Source organism: Scyliorhinus canicula, chromosome 6 (assembly GCF_902713615.1).
Source record: "Scyliorhinus canicula chromosome 6, sScyCan1.1, whole genome shotgun sequence".
NCBI classification, from domain to species: domain Eukaryota; kingdom Metazoa; phylum Chordata; class Chondrichthyes; order Carcharhiniformes; family Scyliorhinidae; genus Scyliorhinus; species Scyliorhinus canicula.
The window spans coordinates 176,468,839-176,486,982 of NC_052151.1; the positions used below are offsets into that span (position 1 = coordinate 176,468,839).

General features: G+C 44.4%; 1 protein-coding gene across 1 annotated transcript in view; it reads left to right on the forward strand.

Moving 5' to 3' along the window:
* ddx43 (DEAD (Asp-Glu-Ala-Asp) box polypeptide 43) overlaps positions 1-18,144 on the forward strand; it is an 86,414-nt gene that overhangs the window by 62,950 nt on the left and 5,320 nt on the right. Inside the window, exons 10-14 of the mRNA XM_038800476.1 lie at positions 1,508-1,608; positions 2,218-2,305; positions 4,055-4,182; positions 8,697-8,806; positions 13,090-13,228. Coding sequence (XP_038656404.1) covers positions 1,508-1,608; positions 2,218-2,305; positions 4,055-4,182; positions 8,697-8,806; positions 13,090-13,228 — 566 coding nt within the window. The remainder of the gene's footprint in view (positions 1-1,507; positions 1,609-2,217; positions 2,306-4,054; positions 4,183-8,696; positions 8,807-13,089; positions 13,229-18,144) is intronic.

Here is an 18,144-nt window from a genome sequence, read left to right on the forward strand (position 1 = left end):
TGAATTCCCCCCTCCCTCACAATATCCTGGGGGTCACCATTGACCAGAAATGTAACTGCGCCAGCCATATAAATACTGAGGCTTTAGGGGCAGGTCAGAGGCTAGGCAAGTAACTTACCTCTTGACTTCCTGAAGCCATTTCACTATCTTCAAGGTACATGTCAGGAATATGATGGAATACTTTCCACCTGTCTGGATGAATGTGGCTCCAACAACTCTGAAGAAGGTTTACACTATCCATGAGAAAGCTGCCTACCTGATCTTAAACATTCACTCCCTCCGCCACCATCTACAGGCTGCACTGTAGCAACTCATCAAGTTTTCTTCAACACCTTCCAAACCTGTGAGTTCTACTGCCGAGAAGAACAAGTGCAGTAGGTGCAGAAACACCACCCCCTGCAAGTGTCTGTCAAGCCACGCACCATCCTGACTTGGAACTAGATCACTGTTCCTTCAATGTCACTTGGTCAAGACCCTAGTTATCCCTCCTTTAACAGCATGGTGTAAACGCCTACTCCAAAATGACTGCAACAGTTCAAGAAGGCAGCGCACCAACTAACACCTTGGACAACTGGGGATGGGTAATACTTACTGGCCTTGCCAGCAATACCCACATCCCATGAACATATATCAAAGGAATTAGCACAACGAAACAAGTCTATACTTGTGTTCCGGTGAAGTGTCATTATACAGAGAAGACGGAGTGCATCTTTGTTTGCAAGTTTTCATTTTAAAGTTAGACTTTCTATTTCCAAAATAAATTTCTGTATTCACTTTTATCATAGAAACTGCACTACAAATGTATTCTGCAATCCTGACATCACTGCCAGGAAGGTTTACTTACAGCAGGACCAGTTTATATGAACAATTCCCATCAGAAATGTGGAGATTAGAATGTAGGAAGTTGGCAGGAAGTGAATTCAAGTCTGCTGTTCCGTGAATGTGGAATGTTAACTTGTAATCCTGTGCTCAAATGTGCAGTGATTGCATTGCTATATCTCACCATGGACATCATTGCACGTCAAATACTGAGTTTTGATATTTGTAACAATCCTCACTTTTCTTGCAAAAAATGGCCAATTCTCTCTCAAAACAATATATGTTATCATGGTATCCAATGATCTTCAGGCTTTAGTGGATGAGCTCTTTGAAAAAGACATTGTCATTCTATTTCATTGTATTCTCATTCTATTGTCATTCTGTGATTGTTTCCTTGCATTGCAAGGCCAACATTCATTGCCCATCCCTAGTGGTGAGCTGCCTCCTAAAAGCACTGCCCTGAAGCATAGATACACCCACAGTTCTGTCGGAGGGAGTTCCAGTGTTCAATAGAATACTCGGTGATCAAAGCTGCAAGCCACATGCTTTCAAGGTGCTGGATAGATTCTGTCTTAAATATCAGAGGCAGCTCCTCATCGCTTGAAGGCTGTTGTGACAAAAATTAATAATTTTTATTTGAGCAGAGAATAGTTTATGTTGAACAATCTTGTCACATTGCCTCTAACAGGTGCTGGATGAAGCCGATCGAATGTTGGATATGGGATTTGAACCACAGATTATGAAGATTCTTTTGGACATACGACCTGATAGACAGACCATTATGACCAGGTAGAAAAGGGTAAACTGACTTCTCCCTTTTTCTGATCGTGTAGCTCATTCAATTGACAGCGATATCAGAGGGGTGGTAAATACATGCAGGCTAGCCAGCGACACCCACATCCTGTACATTCATTTTTAAGATGTGGAGATGCCGGCGTTGGACTGGGGTGAGCACAGTAAGAAGTCTTACAACACCAGGTTAAAGTCCAACAGGTTTGTTTCAAACACGAGCTTTCGGAGCACGGCTCCTTCTTCAGACCTGAAGAAGGAGCCGTGCTCCGAAAGCTCGTGTTTGAAACAAACCTGTTGGACTTTAACCTGGTGTTGTAAGACTTCTTACTGTATTCATTTTTAAAAGTTAGGTGTGGAACTGTACCCCAACACTGAGCACTATATGTGGAACTACCCAGCATAGATTCAATACTTTTATGGAAAAAGTGAAGCAGGTTGGCTTGAGGAAAGAGAATGCTTTTGCAATATATACATAGATATGCTTGTGCATTGTGCTGGAATCAGCCTGATTTTTTTCATCATTGCAGCACTTAGCAGATAACTTTATATAATTGCAAAGCTACAGACGCCACTATGTGTTGTTAACCCTTTCTCCTCTCTCTGCAGTGCAACATGGCCTGATGGCGTTCGGAGATTATCAAAATCATATCTGAAGAATCCGATGATGGTTTATGTAGGAACTCTTGATTTGGCAGTGAGTACAGGAAAATAAGTACTTTTGTCTGCAATCTGTTAAAATACTTTCAGAAGGTTAATGTAATTTACATTGTGCATCAAAACACAGTAAGAAAATATGCTCTGCTTATAAAAAGAGAATTCTGGTGGTTTTGTTTTGTTAAAGTAGGCTAGGTAAAGTAGGTTGTACTGCAGGTAACAGACTGCATTAACACTGTAATGAAGTTACTGTGAAAAGCCCCTAGTCGCCACATTCCGCCGCCTGTTCGGGTACACGGAGGGCAAATTCAGAAAGTCCAAATTACCTAATGGCACGTCTTTCGGGACTTGTGGGAGGAAACCGGAGCATCCGGAAGAAACCCATACAGACACACGGAGAACGTACAGACTACACACACACACACACACACGCATACACACGCATACACACACACACACACACACGCATACACACACACACACACACACACACACACACACACAGTGACCCAAGCTGGGAATCGAACCTGGGACCCTGGAGCGATGAAGCAACGGCGCTAACCACTGTGCTACCGTGTCATGACCCTTGAGTTCTACATCAAGCTCCACTAACCATTATCGAATGCAGCTGGCATTACCAGAGATTAAAATGGTTTAAAGAGCTGCTCTGACCGCTGTTTTTTTAAACTGGCAGCTGTTAGCATGCAGTTAGCATGATATCTATAGTGTGGGGCAAGTGCAGGCGTTTTGCCAAACAATTTCAGCCATCAGCACAAGCTGGGCATTATAACCAGCCTAAACAACAAGATTGAGGGAGTTGTAGGGTTAAATGATGAGAACAAGTGAGACAGACGAGATTTGTATTCCCTTGACTTTAGAAGATTGACGGTGATCTATTGACGTGCTAAAGGAATTCAGTAAGATAGAGAGAAAATATTTCCACTGGCGGGGTGGAGTCCTGGATAAAGGGGCAGAATCTTAAAATTAGAGCTGGAAGTTGAAGGGTGATTTCAGGAAGCATTTCTTCATACAATTTGCATTAGAAATCTGAAACTCTCTCCTCCAAATTGTGAGTTTCAGGAGTTGCTTTTATTGATTCTGTATTAGGTGTGTGTAATTGTACATCTGTTGGGATGTCACAGTCGTTAGCGCTGCTGCCTCGTAGAGCCAGGGACCCGGGTTCAATTCAACCTCAGGTGACTGTCCTGTGTGCAGTGTGCACATTCCCCCCCCCCCCCCCCCCCCCCCCCCCCCCCCGTCTGTGTGGGTTTCCTCCGGGTGCTCCGGTTTCCTCCCACAGTCCAAAGATGTGCAGATTAGGTGGATTGGTCGTGTTAAATTGCCTCTGTGCCCAACGGTTAGGTGGGGTTATGGAGCTGCGGGGATAAGGTGGAGGTGGGCTTGGGTGGAGACTCGATGGGCTGAATGGCCTCCTTCTGCACTGCAAGGATTCTCTAATCTGGTTTGAGCTGGAGGTCAATACTGATGCCCAATAGAAGCCCAGGAATTAAACTGAATAGTGAGGGGTCGATATATATCGGCAAAAGTGTAAATTCAACTATCCTGGTAGGAGACATGGTAAAAGGACTTGCCATGAGAGATAGTGTTAGTTTTTCAACTTGTGTTTTCTTTCCATTGGGGGAGCAGCTTCACCAAATCTACCGAATGTTGCCAAATGCATAGCGTATGTGTGTTAGAAATATATCGCCACACTGAACATATTTATCCAACAGACAAAAGTAGATGAGTGCTTGTATTGTAAGAAGATAAATAATCATGTTTCTCTTAGGCAGTGGAGACAGTGGAACAAAATGTACTAGTTATCACTGAAGAAGAGAAAAGAAGCTACACACTTCACTTCATTGAATCCATGAACCCCATGGACAAAGTCATCATCTTTGTGGGAAGAAAGCTTACGTACGTTCAGTGTTAGCAGTGCAGGACTAATGGTGCTCTGCTTTTCCTCAATTCTCCTTTGTTTATTGAAACGTTAGAAAATCCCAGATTCGGGGCGCTAGCTGCTGTCAAATGAGCTGTTTTGGTTGCTCTAGCTTAGACTGACTTGGTATATTTCATCAGGATATTTTACTGCTCCTGCAGGAAACTGTACCTGAACCGCTGTCATACAATAGTCCAGCTCTGGATGGGGCAGCAAGTGAGTGTCAGATTACAGAACGAAAGAAGGACTTGTGTTTATATAGCACCTTTCATGACCTCAGGATGTCCAAAAGCGCTTCACAGCCAATGAAGTACTTTTGAATTGTGCACACCATTGTAGTGTAGGAAAAGCAGCAGCTAATTTGGACACAAGGCCCACAACACTAATATGATAATGTCCAAAATAAAAGCAAATTACCGCGGATGCTGGAATCTGAAACGAAAGAGAAAATGCTGGAAAATCTCAACAAGTCTGGCAGCATCTGTAGGCAGAGAAAAGAGCGAATGTTTTGAGTCCGATGACTCTTTGTCAAAGCTTTATGGTAATATCCAGGTTTGTTTTAGTCACCTTGATTGAGGAATAAATATTGACCAGAAAACAAGGAAAATTCACCTCATTACAATGGGGCTGGGAAGAAATGAATTGTCTGGTTTTCCATATATTTACATTCCTTCTCTGGTTGACACCTGATTTCTCTCTCTTTTGGAGCACTTTGTTGACTTAGTAGTATAGCTGTCGTGATAATATCAGAGAGTTTGGATTTGCTGGTCACAGACGTGAGCAGTGACAGCATCAGGTGCATTTCGTGCCGAGGAGGCTATCGCAATGTAATAGCCACTACCCCAAAACATATTAGGGTTTTTCTTTAAATCACTTTAGATTTAATTAAAAAGTAACTTTCAAATGGGAATTAGATTGCGCACTTGGAAATAAAAAATTATAATTCGGCCAATGGGCGAACACAGGGAGTGGTCCAAAGGCAAGTCTCATGCATGCTGTTAGGATTAAAAATTGTATTTCTGGCCACCTGATTTAGACTTTGACTACAGAGAATTTTCCAATGATAAAGATGCAGCTCAAAGGAGAATCCTTTCAAATATAAACAAGAATTGATACTGATTGAGTTGTAATTCATTGCGAATCACAGGCTTGTCTCTGTATAAAAATGTCCTCAACACAGCGGAGGAATGTCTCATTGTCGCTTCACATTAGGTCTAAGCACAAAAACAGCCCCACGTTCAACATGTCTATGCCAGTGCTTATCCTCCCCTGGACCTCCCCGCACCTCTTCTTCAAACACCATCAGAATTAACTTCTTGCTGCCCATGTTACCTTTCATTATCTATTAACATCAGAGTTGGTCCCCTCCCACATAAAATGTCCTGATTCTTTACCCCATTTATCAACTTGAACTCTGCCTTGTTTCTGGCCTTGCGATGGCATTATGTAAGAAAGTTTTAATTCACAATAATTGTAGCATGTCGGCATTTTAGATTCTGAGCAGTGATTCTGAGTGTAAACCAGTCATTCATCAGGAGTTCAATGTATGGAAGGTTTGGTCCCTGGCTCACTGCGGAGTCTGCACGTTCTCCTCGTGTCTGCGTGGGTTTCCTCTGGGTTTTCCGGTTTCCTCCCATAGTCCAAAGATGTGCAGGTTAGGTGGATTGGCCATGCTAAATTGACCTGGGTGTCCAAAAAGGTTAAGTGGGGTTACTGGGTTACGGGGATAGGATGGAGGCCTAGGCTTAAGTAGGGAGCTCTTCCCAAGGGCCGGTTCAGACTCGATGGGCCGAATAGCCTCCTTCTGCACTGTAAATTCTATGATAGAGGATGGAAAGTGAAAAGACACTTCAACCTGTCCTTTTCAATGTTAAATTCAATCCTTGCAATTGGCTTAATAGTAAAATGTCCATTTTCCTGGTCGATGTGCTGTGCCTCGGTGATGCCATTCTCAAACTTGGGGTCACATTTCACATGAATACTGATTGTTAGAGGTGAAAATATTCACACGTAGGCCTTTTTGATTGAGTAAAGAAGCAGTTTATTATATCAGATCTGGGAGAAAGGCCTGTGGCTCCGCAGCCTTTAGACAACACTCTTTCTCACTTGAGGTAAGGTTTGCTCGTGGTTAATATACAGATTTGAAAGCAAAATCAGTTTGTAATCTCATGTACATGCAGCCAATCACCTTTATTCGCGTCACAATTCTTTCCATGCAACTAATTAATCCGCCATTATCTCAGTCCATGCCATAAATGGTTATTAATTTGTAATCTAATCTAATTCTTCAGCTTGTAGCTAGCTGGGCAGACACACATATCTTAAGGCATTCTGACATTGGGCAAAGTTTATTATAGTCCATTGTCTTTGAGTATGCACCTGGCGATGAGACATTTGTTTTGCACAAAGGGCTGCTATTCCAGTAGCAGAAACTGAAAGTACATCAAACCGCAGGGTTAGATATAATTTTCAACATAGTTAAGAATTAGTTATATATTGTAAACAGCAGAATTTTCCCACATGAATGTTCCGCAATCATAACAAAATTTTCCCACCAACACTGATAATGCCCAGTTCTATTTCACTGCTGCCTCCCTGATCCCCTCCACTCCCTTTGTATTGCCAATCTGCTTATCTCATCTTGAGTTTTGGATGAACTGCTCTTTCCTCCAGCTAAATATTGAGAATAACAATGGCATTATCTTCAGCCCTATCACATTCTCCGTTCCCTCTTCACCAATCCCCTCCCTCGGGTTGAACCAGGCTGTTTGCAACCTCACTGGCCCACTTGACGCTGAGTTAAGTTCCTGACCCCAAATCCTTTCCCATTGCTAAGAACACTTAATTCCACTTCTGTAACCTTGTCTGTGTCCACCCCTGCTTAAGTTCATCTGCTACAGAAACTTTCATCCATATTTTTGTCAATTTGACTATTCCAATGCTGTTTTGGCTAGCCTGTTATCTTCCAGCTTCTATAAACTCTGCTGTCCATTTCCTAACTCACACCAAGTCCAGCTCATCCATCACTCCGCAAACACTAGCTGTCTGGCAATGTCTTCAGTTTAATATACTCACCCTTAGTCTTCCAAACCTTCTAAGTGATCGACCTATCGCTGTAACCTCCTCGACGAACAACCACCTCCACATCCGAAAAATACCATTTGGTTTCTTTCAATTATGCCTTCAGATCCCCATCAGAAACAATGTCATTAGCTGTTGAAGCCTTAAAAGACTGAAATTGCGTCCCAAAATCTCTCCGCCTCTCCATATCTCTCTGCTCCTTTAAGACACTCCTTGAAACATTTTCCTGATGTGGCACAATTTAATTCCTTACACTCTGTGTGACCCCCCCAGAGTCACAATTTGGGCGGAGGTGGGGTGGGGGGCTTCAGTTGTTGATCAGGAGTGGATGGGGTTGGGAATGCAGCTTTGGTTCTTGACCTGGGTGGTAGGGGGGCGTGGGGGGGGGGGGGGGGGGGGGAGAGAACGGGGGGTGGAGTTGATGAAATGACGAGGCAATACACTGGGAGAGCAGCCAGCTGTCAGATATCAGTCTGAGCTCCATGTCGGCCATTGCAACCTCCGAGCTCACGACCCCAAAATCTCATTGTGACCCACAATTTGGGAAGACTCCCTTAAAACCGATCTCTGAGCACGTTGTTCGCCACTTGTCCCAATATCTCTGTGTCTATTTTAAAAATATGGTTCTACTTCTGTGGAGCATCTTGGGACTTTCCTCGATGTTGCAAAGATATGGCATGATATGAATGGTAATTCTTGTAGAGCAGGTTATACGACATGGTCATGTTTCGCGGGAAATACTGGAAGAAATTATTCAAAAATGTTTCATTTCTGCTGAATCGAAACCCAAGTGGTCAAATTACTCAGCGTGTGACATTATATTAAAGTTTTTTTTGTGAGATTGCCTCGTTTACAAGAAATCTCCCATCAGGAAGAATAGCCAGTTGGTCGGAAACCTGAACAGGCTGCTTTGTGGCTTTGTAACCAGCAGGCAGAATATGTCATTCAGTCTGAGTCTGCAGCAATCCACAGCTCATTAACCCCTTTGTTCCTGATTTTTATTTCAAACATGACAGGAGAACGTGCTTTAAACTTCTGAAAACTCTGTCAAAATAAAATTTGGCAAACCCTTAATCTGAATGCCCTTCTAAAGTGTGACTAGAAGAATGTGAGAATGTGTAGAACCAATAAGGAAAGCAAGTATAAATTTATTCTAAATGTAGTATTTCAATATGCGGAAGATCACAAGGGAGCTCATAGGCCCTGCATAAGACTGTAAATCTCTGCAGATAGTACTTGTCAGTCTTTGACAGCTGTCTCCTCCTCTTTCCTCCCCCTCCCTAACCAACACCACTTTCGATGTGTCAGTCAGGAAGGGCTGGAGGCCACTGGTCAAAGAGGTGGCGTCCTTTTTTTTCAGTTTGTAAGTTTTCACCTGGTGACTAACAATATCGTTTGGGCCTGATTCTAGAGCTGATGATTTGTCGAGTGACTTCAGTCTGCAGGGGATCCCAGTCCAGTCTCTTCATGGTGATCGGGAACAATGTGATCGAGAGCAGGCTCTGGAAGATTTTAAGGAAGGTAACTCAAAGGGAAATGTCTGTAACCACTGAAAATGGAGTTAAGGAAGTTTTGCATCAATTAAACATTTTCTGCACCACTTAAAAATTTGGGCCATTGTTGACTCTTCGAGTACTTGGCAGCTTTTAGTTATTTCTAGTTCTATGTTTGATACTCACTTCCCCCGATGCGTCTTGTGACATGTTTGACCGTTGCCTTTGTTCACAAGGAGTTCCTGTCAAATTTGCAATGTTGCATAACAAGTGAACATGGGCTTTCCCTCTCTCGCGCATAGCAGTGCCTCCCTCAGTAATCTTGGTCCACCCACCAGGTGAAAATATGAATCAACTGGTGTTTAGTGGGAAGAACATTTGAGAAGGTGATTAAGAGTTGGCAAGTCTGGCTGGATGTGTTCCTGGATGTTTCATCACATGACTTTCCGCCTCTGACCGCCCCAGGCAGTCAAAACAGTCGTGTTTTTTCACCTTGAATATTTTATGACTAATAGATGAAAGTGTTCAAAGAAAATGATGCACACAATTAATTTAGTGATCCTGTAGTTATTTTTCTGATTTGTAACTGTCACAGAGCAACATGTTTTTTAAACTATGGACCAAACAAACATTTGCGGCGGTGTTCTGCTGGAGACTTCAGGTCAACGGTTGACATCCCACCTGAAGGTGTAGTCTATGAGAGAGACTTCAAGATTGTGCAGCATGAGAATTCCATAAAGCAGGGAGGCAGCCATTTTGGAAGTGGTTGCTGGAACATATAGGAGTAGTCCATTCAGCCTGCTCCATCATCCAGTTAGATCATGGCTGATCATCTCCCTTTGGGCACCAGCACTTCCCACATTAACCGTTTGAGAAGTATTCTGCCTTTATGGTTTTTCGACCAAAATTAATAATTTCACACTTCTTCACATTATATTCCATCTACCATCTTCTAGCCCATTCACTTAGCCTGTCCAAGTCCTGTTTAAAACCTCCTTGCATCCTCCTCACAACTTTTGTTGCTGCCCAGTTTGGTGTCACCAGCAAATTTGGAAATATTACAATTGGTCCCCACACCCAAGTTATTTATATGGATTTTGGACCAAGCATTGATTTTCACATTATCCCACTAGTAACAGCCTGCCATCCTGAGAATGATCCATGTATTACTACTCTCTGCTTTCATTCTATTATCCAATTATGAATCCATACTACTGTATTTCCCCCAGTCTCATGTGCTCAACTTTTATTTACTAACCTCACGGAAGACCTTATTAAAGCCTAGGATATTGCCTAGAATAAAGCACAAACACCATAAGGCATAGAACATTGTAGGGGCAACTGGTGGAACTTAAACCTCAGCATTAGAATGTGGCACAAGCTCGTGTCCGTAGTTTAAAAACATGAGAAATAGAAGCAGGAGTGGCCCATATCTCCAAAAATCTCTCAGTCTCAGCGTTGAATATACTCAATGCCCAAGCATCCACAGCCCACTTTAGTGAATAAATTCTGCCTCATTATGCTCTAGTTATGAGCTGTCCAGTCCATCCAAAAAAAAAACCAAATCTTCTATACTTCCTGAAACCAGACAGTCCGAAATCTGAATCTACACCTAGGAAGATCAGGAAGACTTTGTAAACCAATCAGTAGACTTTATAGATAAGATTTAAAGAAAAAAAGTCAGCAGTCAGCTATTATTTTGCGAAGTGTACATATTCTCAAAGATGTTGTCCGTTTTTGAAGTTTTATAGTTAATTAAATAGTTTATCAAAGTTTTTTTATAAAAGAGGGGGCAATGTAATGTGTTTCTATGTTATGAGCAGCATACGCATTGTGTGATGATGTCTTTAAGCATGTGATTTAGCCTTCTGGGTTTCTGTCCCTCTTAACAATTTTTCCCAATATATAACAGTCCTGGAAATCGCTGGTTGTGAGGGTGGTGCAAATGGAGATTATTTGTAAGTTTGAAGGGAAGTTGAATGGGCAACTGAGGGAAATAAACCTGTACGGATAAGGGATAGAGGTTGGGGGCGGTGCACTGACTAGATTGCTCTACAGAGAACAGGCATGGACTTGATGGGCGAAATGGCCTCCTCCTGTGCTGACTCTCAGCATCTATACCCTGTCAAGACCCCTCAGAATTTTATATGTTTTGATGAGATCACCACTAATTCTTCTAAATTCTAATACACTGCATGATTTTAAAGTGGTTCGTTTTTAATAGTTACAACCTTCATGACCAGCTTCTCAGAAAACTGTGTGTCTCCAGCCCTGCCAGAAGCAATTTGCCAAGTTGTTGATTGCTGACAGACATTATGGGTAAACATTTATTTGAATGTGTTTTCTTGGACAGGTGAGGGACCCAACTATGTGGGCAGAAAGAAGACCCCTACTCTAGTACTCTTTAAAAAGGGCAGCACGGTGACGCAGTGGGATCCGGGTCCCAGGTCACTGTCCGTGTGGAGTTTGCACATTCTTCCCGTGTCTGCTTGGGTCTCACCCCCACAACCCAAAGATGTGCAGGGTAGGTGAATTGGCCACGCTAAATTGCCCCTTAATTGGAAAAGAAAATGGTACTCTTTGAAAGTAGTGACGAGCTGCCATAATTTCCTCATGCTATTGATCGGCACCTTAGCTGATGGGGTCCCAACTTCACACAAATAAGATATATCTTAAAGGCATCTGCCCCTCTTAAAGGGGAGGTGCAACTTGGCTGTGGACATCAACTTGTAGGAATTGCAGACAATGGTAAGCACAGGAGAGGCTGCCAGAAGTGTAAAACTGCATGGTGTAATTTTAAAAGAGATGCAGAACAGAGAAACCTGGCGGTGGGGGGTTGCGCACAGATCTTTGAAGGTGACTCCCTAGTCTTAGATTTCCCATCCAGTGGGAATAGTTCCCCTCTACCCTATCTGTTCCCCCCGTTATCTTGAAAACTTCAGTCAAATCACTCCCTAATCTTCTAAATTCCAGAAAATACAAATCTGATTTGTGTAAAACCGAAAATGCTGGAAATATATAGCAGGTCTAACAGCATCTGTGGAGAGTGAAATCGAGGTTTTTTGACCTTTTCATCTATTTATTTTTAAATTCAGATTTCAACATTGCAATATTTTGTTTTTGTCCTAGTTTGTGTACGTAATATTTCCTCACTTTGCATCCAGCTGTCATTCTGATAAATCAATGCTGTCCTCTCTCAAAGGCCAAGACCAAACTGCTGTTCCATTTTTAGCTATCCAGTTGTAGGCAGAGAATTGCCTGTAATGGCTTCTCTTCCCACCCCAACACTATTAACTCCATCAACTGCCCCCGCTATTTTTCACCTACCTGCTGCCTATCAGATACACCATCCAAAAACACATCAGATTCCATATGTACATTGAGAACACCCAGACCCCTCCACTGCCTCTAAATTGTAAACATCAAATTCTAGTCAAGCAGCAATTTTCTCCACCTAAATATGGGAAGATAAGCTAGTGTCTTCATCCCCCACCACAAACATTATCCATAGCTGTTGACCTCATCCTCATCATTTCTTAGTATTATTCTTGTTATATCAAAACTTGACATCTCTCCTAACATGAGTCATAAGCTAGTTGGCCCGAGCAGCCTGCCTGCCACCCGATAGACTGGGAGTTACAGGTGGGGTACTGATGACTGGGGAAGAATAAAAGCAGCGCGAGTACTGCCAGGAATGCTGGCCCAGACCTGCATGTGTTGCTGCCTGTCACCACACATGATGTGGTGTCACCACACACAAATTGCACTTTGACTAACTGGGCGTCCTTCCTCTTGAGAAACAGTATGCACTGGGGCTGTGTATGAGCAGTCCATGGTGCCTGCTCCTGTGGGAATCCAGGCAAATCCCAGTGTTCCTCCAACCTCGTAAACCTGATGAGGAAGATGCTGAACTGGTGCCACCTCCTAAATAGTGCATCATTGAGCTATCAGATTGTCATGTGCACAGGAAAATAGCTGATGCCCAGGCAAGCAGCATATCAAGTGTTTACGCTTGTATACTATGCACTTTCACTCTGCCCCTCAGTTTAATATCTCACCCAAAAGAAGATGATGCATTTACCAAAATGTTGACGATCTGTTCTAAACTTCAGAATATAATTAATAAAGGAGCCCAGGAGGTGGGGGAGAGAGTGTTGCGGGGGGGGGGGGGGGGGGGGGGGGGGGGGGGGGCACCGGCGAGGTGGGGAGTGTAGTTGTTGGTATGAACTGTGGGGGGTGTTGGGTTGATATGAAAATGCAGAATATATGTTGCTGGGGACCTGACGATAAATGCAAACCTCTGCTCTCCAGGGAGAGTTCGGATTCTTATTGCAACTGATCTTGCTTCGCGTGGACTTGATGTACACGATATCACACATGTGTTTAACTTCGACTTCCCTCGCAACATCGAAGAATATGTGCACAGAATCGGGCGGACTGGCAGAGCAGGGTAAGTACAGACTTTGACATAGAGTCTCTGCCTCTACCTCTCTCTCTTTCATTTTCTTTCTGTCTTTGACTTTGTGTGCTGTCAATGTCTCTGGTTGCTCTCTTAATCACACACTCTGTACATTGGCAATGCTGCCCTGTCACGTGCCACCTTTTTGATGAAACATTAGACCCAGGCCCCTTCTGCCCTCTCAGGTGGATGTAAAAGATCCCATGGGACTATTTTGATAAAATGCAGGGGAATTATCCCTGTTGCTGAGCTAATATTTATCCTTCAATCAAAGTCACAACAGGGACTGGTCATTATCACTTTAATGTTGTTTGGAATAATTGGCAGCTTGGGGGATCAGTGATCACACTTCTGAATAATTGGCAGCTTGGGGGATCAGTGATCACACTTCTGAATAATTGGCAGCTTGGGGGATCAGTGATCACACTTCTGAAGTACTTCATTGGTTGTAAAGAGCTTTGGGTTATAAATGAGCTGTTATAAGACATAGGAGCAGAATTCGGCCTCTTGGCCCATCGAGTCTGCTCCGCCAAAGAGGGAGGCAACCAGGGAAATCGGGGGCGTAAAGAATACGGAGGGTAACGCGGTCTTGGATCCATGGGGGGTGAACGGAGTCTTTAAGGAATTCCATAGTAAACTATACGAGTCTGAGCCCCCAACGGGAGCGGAAGGGATGAGGCAACTTTTGGACCAGTTGAGGTTTCCAAAGGTGGAAGAGGACCTGGTGGAGGGGCTGGGGGCCCCGATTGAATTGGAGGAGATTGTCAAGGGTATAGAGGACATGCAAGCGGGTAAAGCCCCGGGGCCGGACGGTTACCAGGTAGAATTCTATATGAAATTTTCGGAAATATTGAGCCCACTCCTAATGAGAACCTTCAATGAGGCTAGAGAGAAAGGAACCCTCCCCCCAACAATGTCACAGGCCTTGATCTCACTCATTCTTAAACGAGGGAAGGACCCGGAACATTGCGGGTCATACAGGCCGATTTCACTTTTAAATGTGGATGCCAAATTGCTAGCTAAGACTCTGGCCACAAGAATTGAGGATTGCGTCCCAAGGGTGATAGAGGAAGACCAGACTGGGTTTGTTAAAGGCAGACAACTCAATACCAATGTCCGGAGACTTTTGAATATTATTATGATGCCCTCTGAGGGAGGGGAGGCGGAGGTGGTAACAGCGATGGACGCAGAGAAAGCCTTTGACCGGGTGGAGTGAGAGTACCTGTGGGAAAGGCTGGGGAGGTTCAGGTTTGGTGAGTGATTTATTGGCTGGGTGAAATTGCTGTACCAGGCGCCTGTAGCAAGTGTAAGTACAAACCGGCTGAGATTGAAGTACTTCGAGGTTCACTGGGGAACGAGGCAGGGGTGTCCCCTCTCCCCGTTACTATTTGCCCTAGCTATAGAACCGCTAGCTATGGCGCTGAGAGCCTCGAGGAACTGGCGGGGACTGGATTTGGGGGGGGGGTGTTGTGGAACATTGGGTATCGCTATACGCGGATGATTTGCTCCTGTACATTTCGGACCCTGTGGAGGGGTTGGGGGAGGTTCTGCAGATCCTGAGAGATTTTGGTAGTTTTTCAGGGTACAAACTGAACATGGGAAAGAGCGAGTTGTTTGTGATCCAGGCCAAGGGGCAGGAGGAGAGACTGAAAGAGCTGCTGCTCAGGATGGTAGAGAAAAGCTTTCGTCATCTGGGTATACAGGTGGCCAGGAAATGGGATGGCCTGCACAGGTTCAACCTGACCCGGTTGGTGGAGCAAATGGAAGGGGACTTTAAAAGGTGGGACATGCTCCAGCTGTCACTGGCATGGAGGCTGCAGACTGTGAAAATGACTGTCCTCCCCAGATTTTTGTTTTTCTTTCAGTGCCTCCCCATCTTCATCCCTAAGGTCTTTTTGAAACGGGTGAATAGGATCATTACGGGCTGTGTGGGCGAATAAGACCCAGCGAGTAAGGAGATCGCTGCTGGAGCGCAGTCCGGGGGGGAATGGGTTTGGCCTTGCCAAACTTTCGCAACTATTACTGGGCGGCCAATATAGCTATGATGAGGAAGTGGGCGATGGTGGGGGGAGGGGGGATGGGAACAGCTGGAGGCGGTGTCATGTAAAGGTACTAGTCCGGGAGCTTTGATAACGGCTCCTTTGCCGTTCTCGCCGACCCATTACTCCACAAGTCCGGTGGTGGTGGCGACACTGCGGATCTGGGGACAGTGGAGGAGGTACAAGAGGGTGGAAGGAGCGTCGGTCTGGACCCCAATATGCAACAACCACAGGTTTGTCGTAGGTAGGATGGATGGTGGGTCCCAGAGCTGGCAGAGGGCAGGCATCAGAAGGATGGGAGATCTGTTCATAGACGGAAGCTTTCCCAGTTTGAAGGCGCTAGAGCACAAATTTAATCTGCAGCCAGGAAACGCCTTTAAATATCTGCAAGTATGAGCCTTCCTGAAAAAACAGGTAGTGGCCTTTCCGACGCTGCCGCCACTGAGGATACAGGACAGGGTGGTCTCCGACACCTGGGTGGGGGAGGGGAAGGTGTTGGATATCTACCAGGAACTACAGGAGGCGGAGGAAACCCCGGTGGAGGAGCTCAAGGGCAAGTGGGAGGAAGAGCTAGGTGAGGAGTTGGAAGCGGGTCTGTGGGCAGAGGTCCTGGGCAGGGTTAATTCCTTCTCATCATGTGCCAGGCTCAGTCTAATTCAATTTAAGGTTGTCCACCGGGCACACATGACGGCAGCGAGAATGAGCAAGGTTTTTGAGGTAGAAGACAGTTGTATGAGGTGCAAGGGCAGCCCTGCAAACCATGTCCACATGTTTTGGGCATGCCCAGAGCTAAAAGAGTTCTGGCAAGGGTTCGCGAGGGCAATGTCCAAGGTGCTTAACACACGGGTGGTGCCGAGTCCAGAGATAGCAATCTTTGGAGTGTCAGAAGACCCGGGAGTTCAGGGGGCGAAAGAGGCTGACATCTTGGCCTTTGCCTCCGGAGTAGCCCGGAGATGGATTTTATGAATGTGGAGGGACTTGAAGCCCCCGAGTGTAGAGACTTGGGTTACCGACATGGCTGGGTTTCTCAGCCTCAAGAAAATAAAGTTTGCCTTAAGAGGGTCTACGCTAGGGTTCTCTCGGAGGTGGCAGCCGTTCGTCAACTTTCTCGGGGAAAATTTAAATGTCAGCAGCAGCAGCAATCCGTAGGGGGGGGTGGGGGGGGTGTGTAAGTGCTTCATTGGAATGGTGTGGGAAGACTGGGTCGCGTGGGGTAATGTCTATTTAATTGTTATTGTATATTCTCTTTTTGCACTATGTTAATGTTCACTCTAGTTTGTTTTGTTATTATGTTTACTACTGTTTAATTATGAAAAATACTGCAAAACCTTAACAAAAATACTTTTTTAAAAAAAGAGTCTGCTCCACCATTCAATCATGGCTGATATTTTCGCATCCCCATTCTCCCTTCTCCCCATAACCCCTGATCCCCTTATTAATCAAGAACCTAGCTAGCTCTGTCTTAAAGACACTCAGTGAATTAGCCTCCACAGCCTCCTGCGGCAAAGTGTTCCACAGATTCACCACCCTCTGGTTGAAAAAATTCCTCCTCATCTCTGTTTGAAAGGATCGTCCCTTTAGCCTGAGATGGTGCCCTTGGTTCTAGTTTTTCCTACAAGTAAAAACATCCTCTCCACGTCCCACTCTATCCAAGCCTCGCAGTATCTTGTAAGTTTCAATAAGATCCCCCCTCATCCTTCTAAATTCTAACAAGTACAGACCCAGAGTCCTCAAACGTTCCTCGTATGACAAGTTCTTCATCCAGGTATCATTCTTGTGAACTCCTCTGGATCCTTTCCAAGGTCAGCACAACCTTCCTTAGATATGAGGCCCAAAACTGCTCTCAATACTCCAAATGGGGTCTGACCAGAGCCTTATAAAGCCTCAGAAGTACATCCCTGGTCTTGTATTCTAGCCCCCTTGACATGAATGCTAACATTGCATTTGCCTTCCTAACTACCGACTGAACCTGCATATTAACCTTAAGAGAATCATAAAGAAGGACTTCCAAGTCACTTTGTGCTTCTGCTTTCCGAAGCATTTCCCCATTTAGAAAATAGTCTATGCCTAGATTCCTCCTTCCAAAGTGCATAACCTCACACTTTTCCACATTGTATTTCATTTGCCACTTCATTGCCCATTCTCCTCGCCTGTCAAGTCCTTCTGCAACCCCCTTGCTTCCTTAATATTAACTGTCCCTCTACAGATCTTTGTCTCATCTGCAAACTTAGCAACAGTGCCTTCAGTTCCTTCTTCCAGATCATTAATGTATATTGTGAAAAGTTGTGGTCCCAGCACAGACCCCTGAGGCACAACACTAGTCACTGGCTGCCATCCTGAAAAAGACCCCTTTATCCCTACCTTCTGCCAGTTAGCCAATCCTCTATCCATGCCAGGATCTTACCCTTAACACCATGGGCTTTTAACTTATTTAACAGTCTCCTATGCGGAGAGGTTATCATGAGAGGTGCTATATAAGTGCAAGTTTTCTCACACTTTCACTCTGTCTCTCAGTTTAACAAAAGAAGATGATGCATTTGCCAGAATGTTGACGATCTGTTCTCTGGATTGCCATTCAAGTTTTTCAATATCATTGACTGATAAAACAGACAGGTTAGGGTAATGCTTGGACACAGGTATGACAATCCAGGCAAAGGTACCTTTGGCAACGAAATCTCAATTATACCCTTAATCTTTTCTTGGATATCAGCAATGTACCGTAATGTATACCATGTAATAACCAGTTAACAGTTCAAATGACAGACTTTGTCTTTTTCCATTTTGAAATGGCTTCAGTACCTCAATTTATCTAGGTCTCCAATTATAGATAAGATAGAAATAAAACTTCACTGATCGCAACATGGCCTT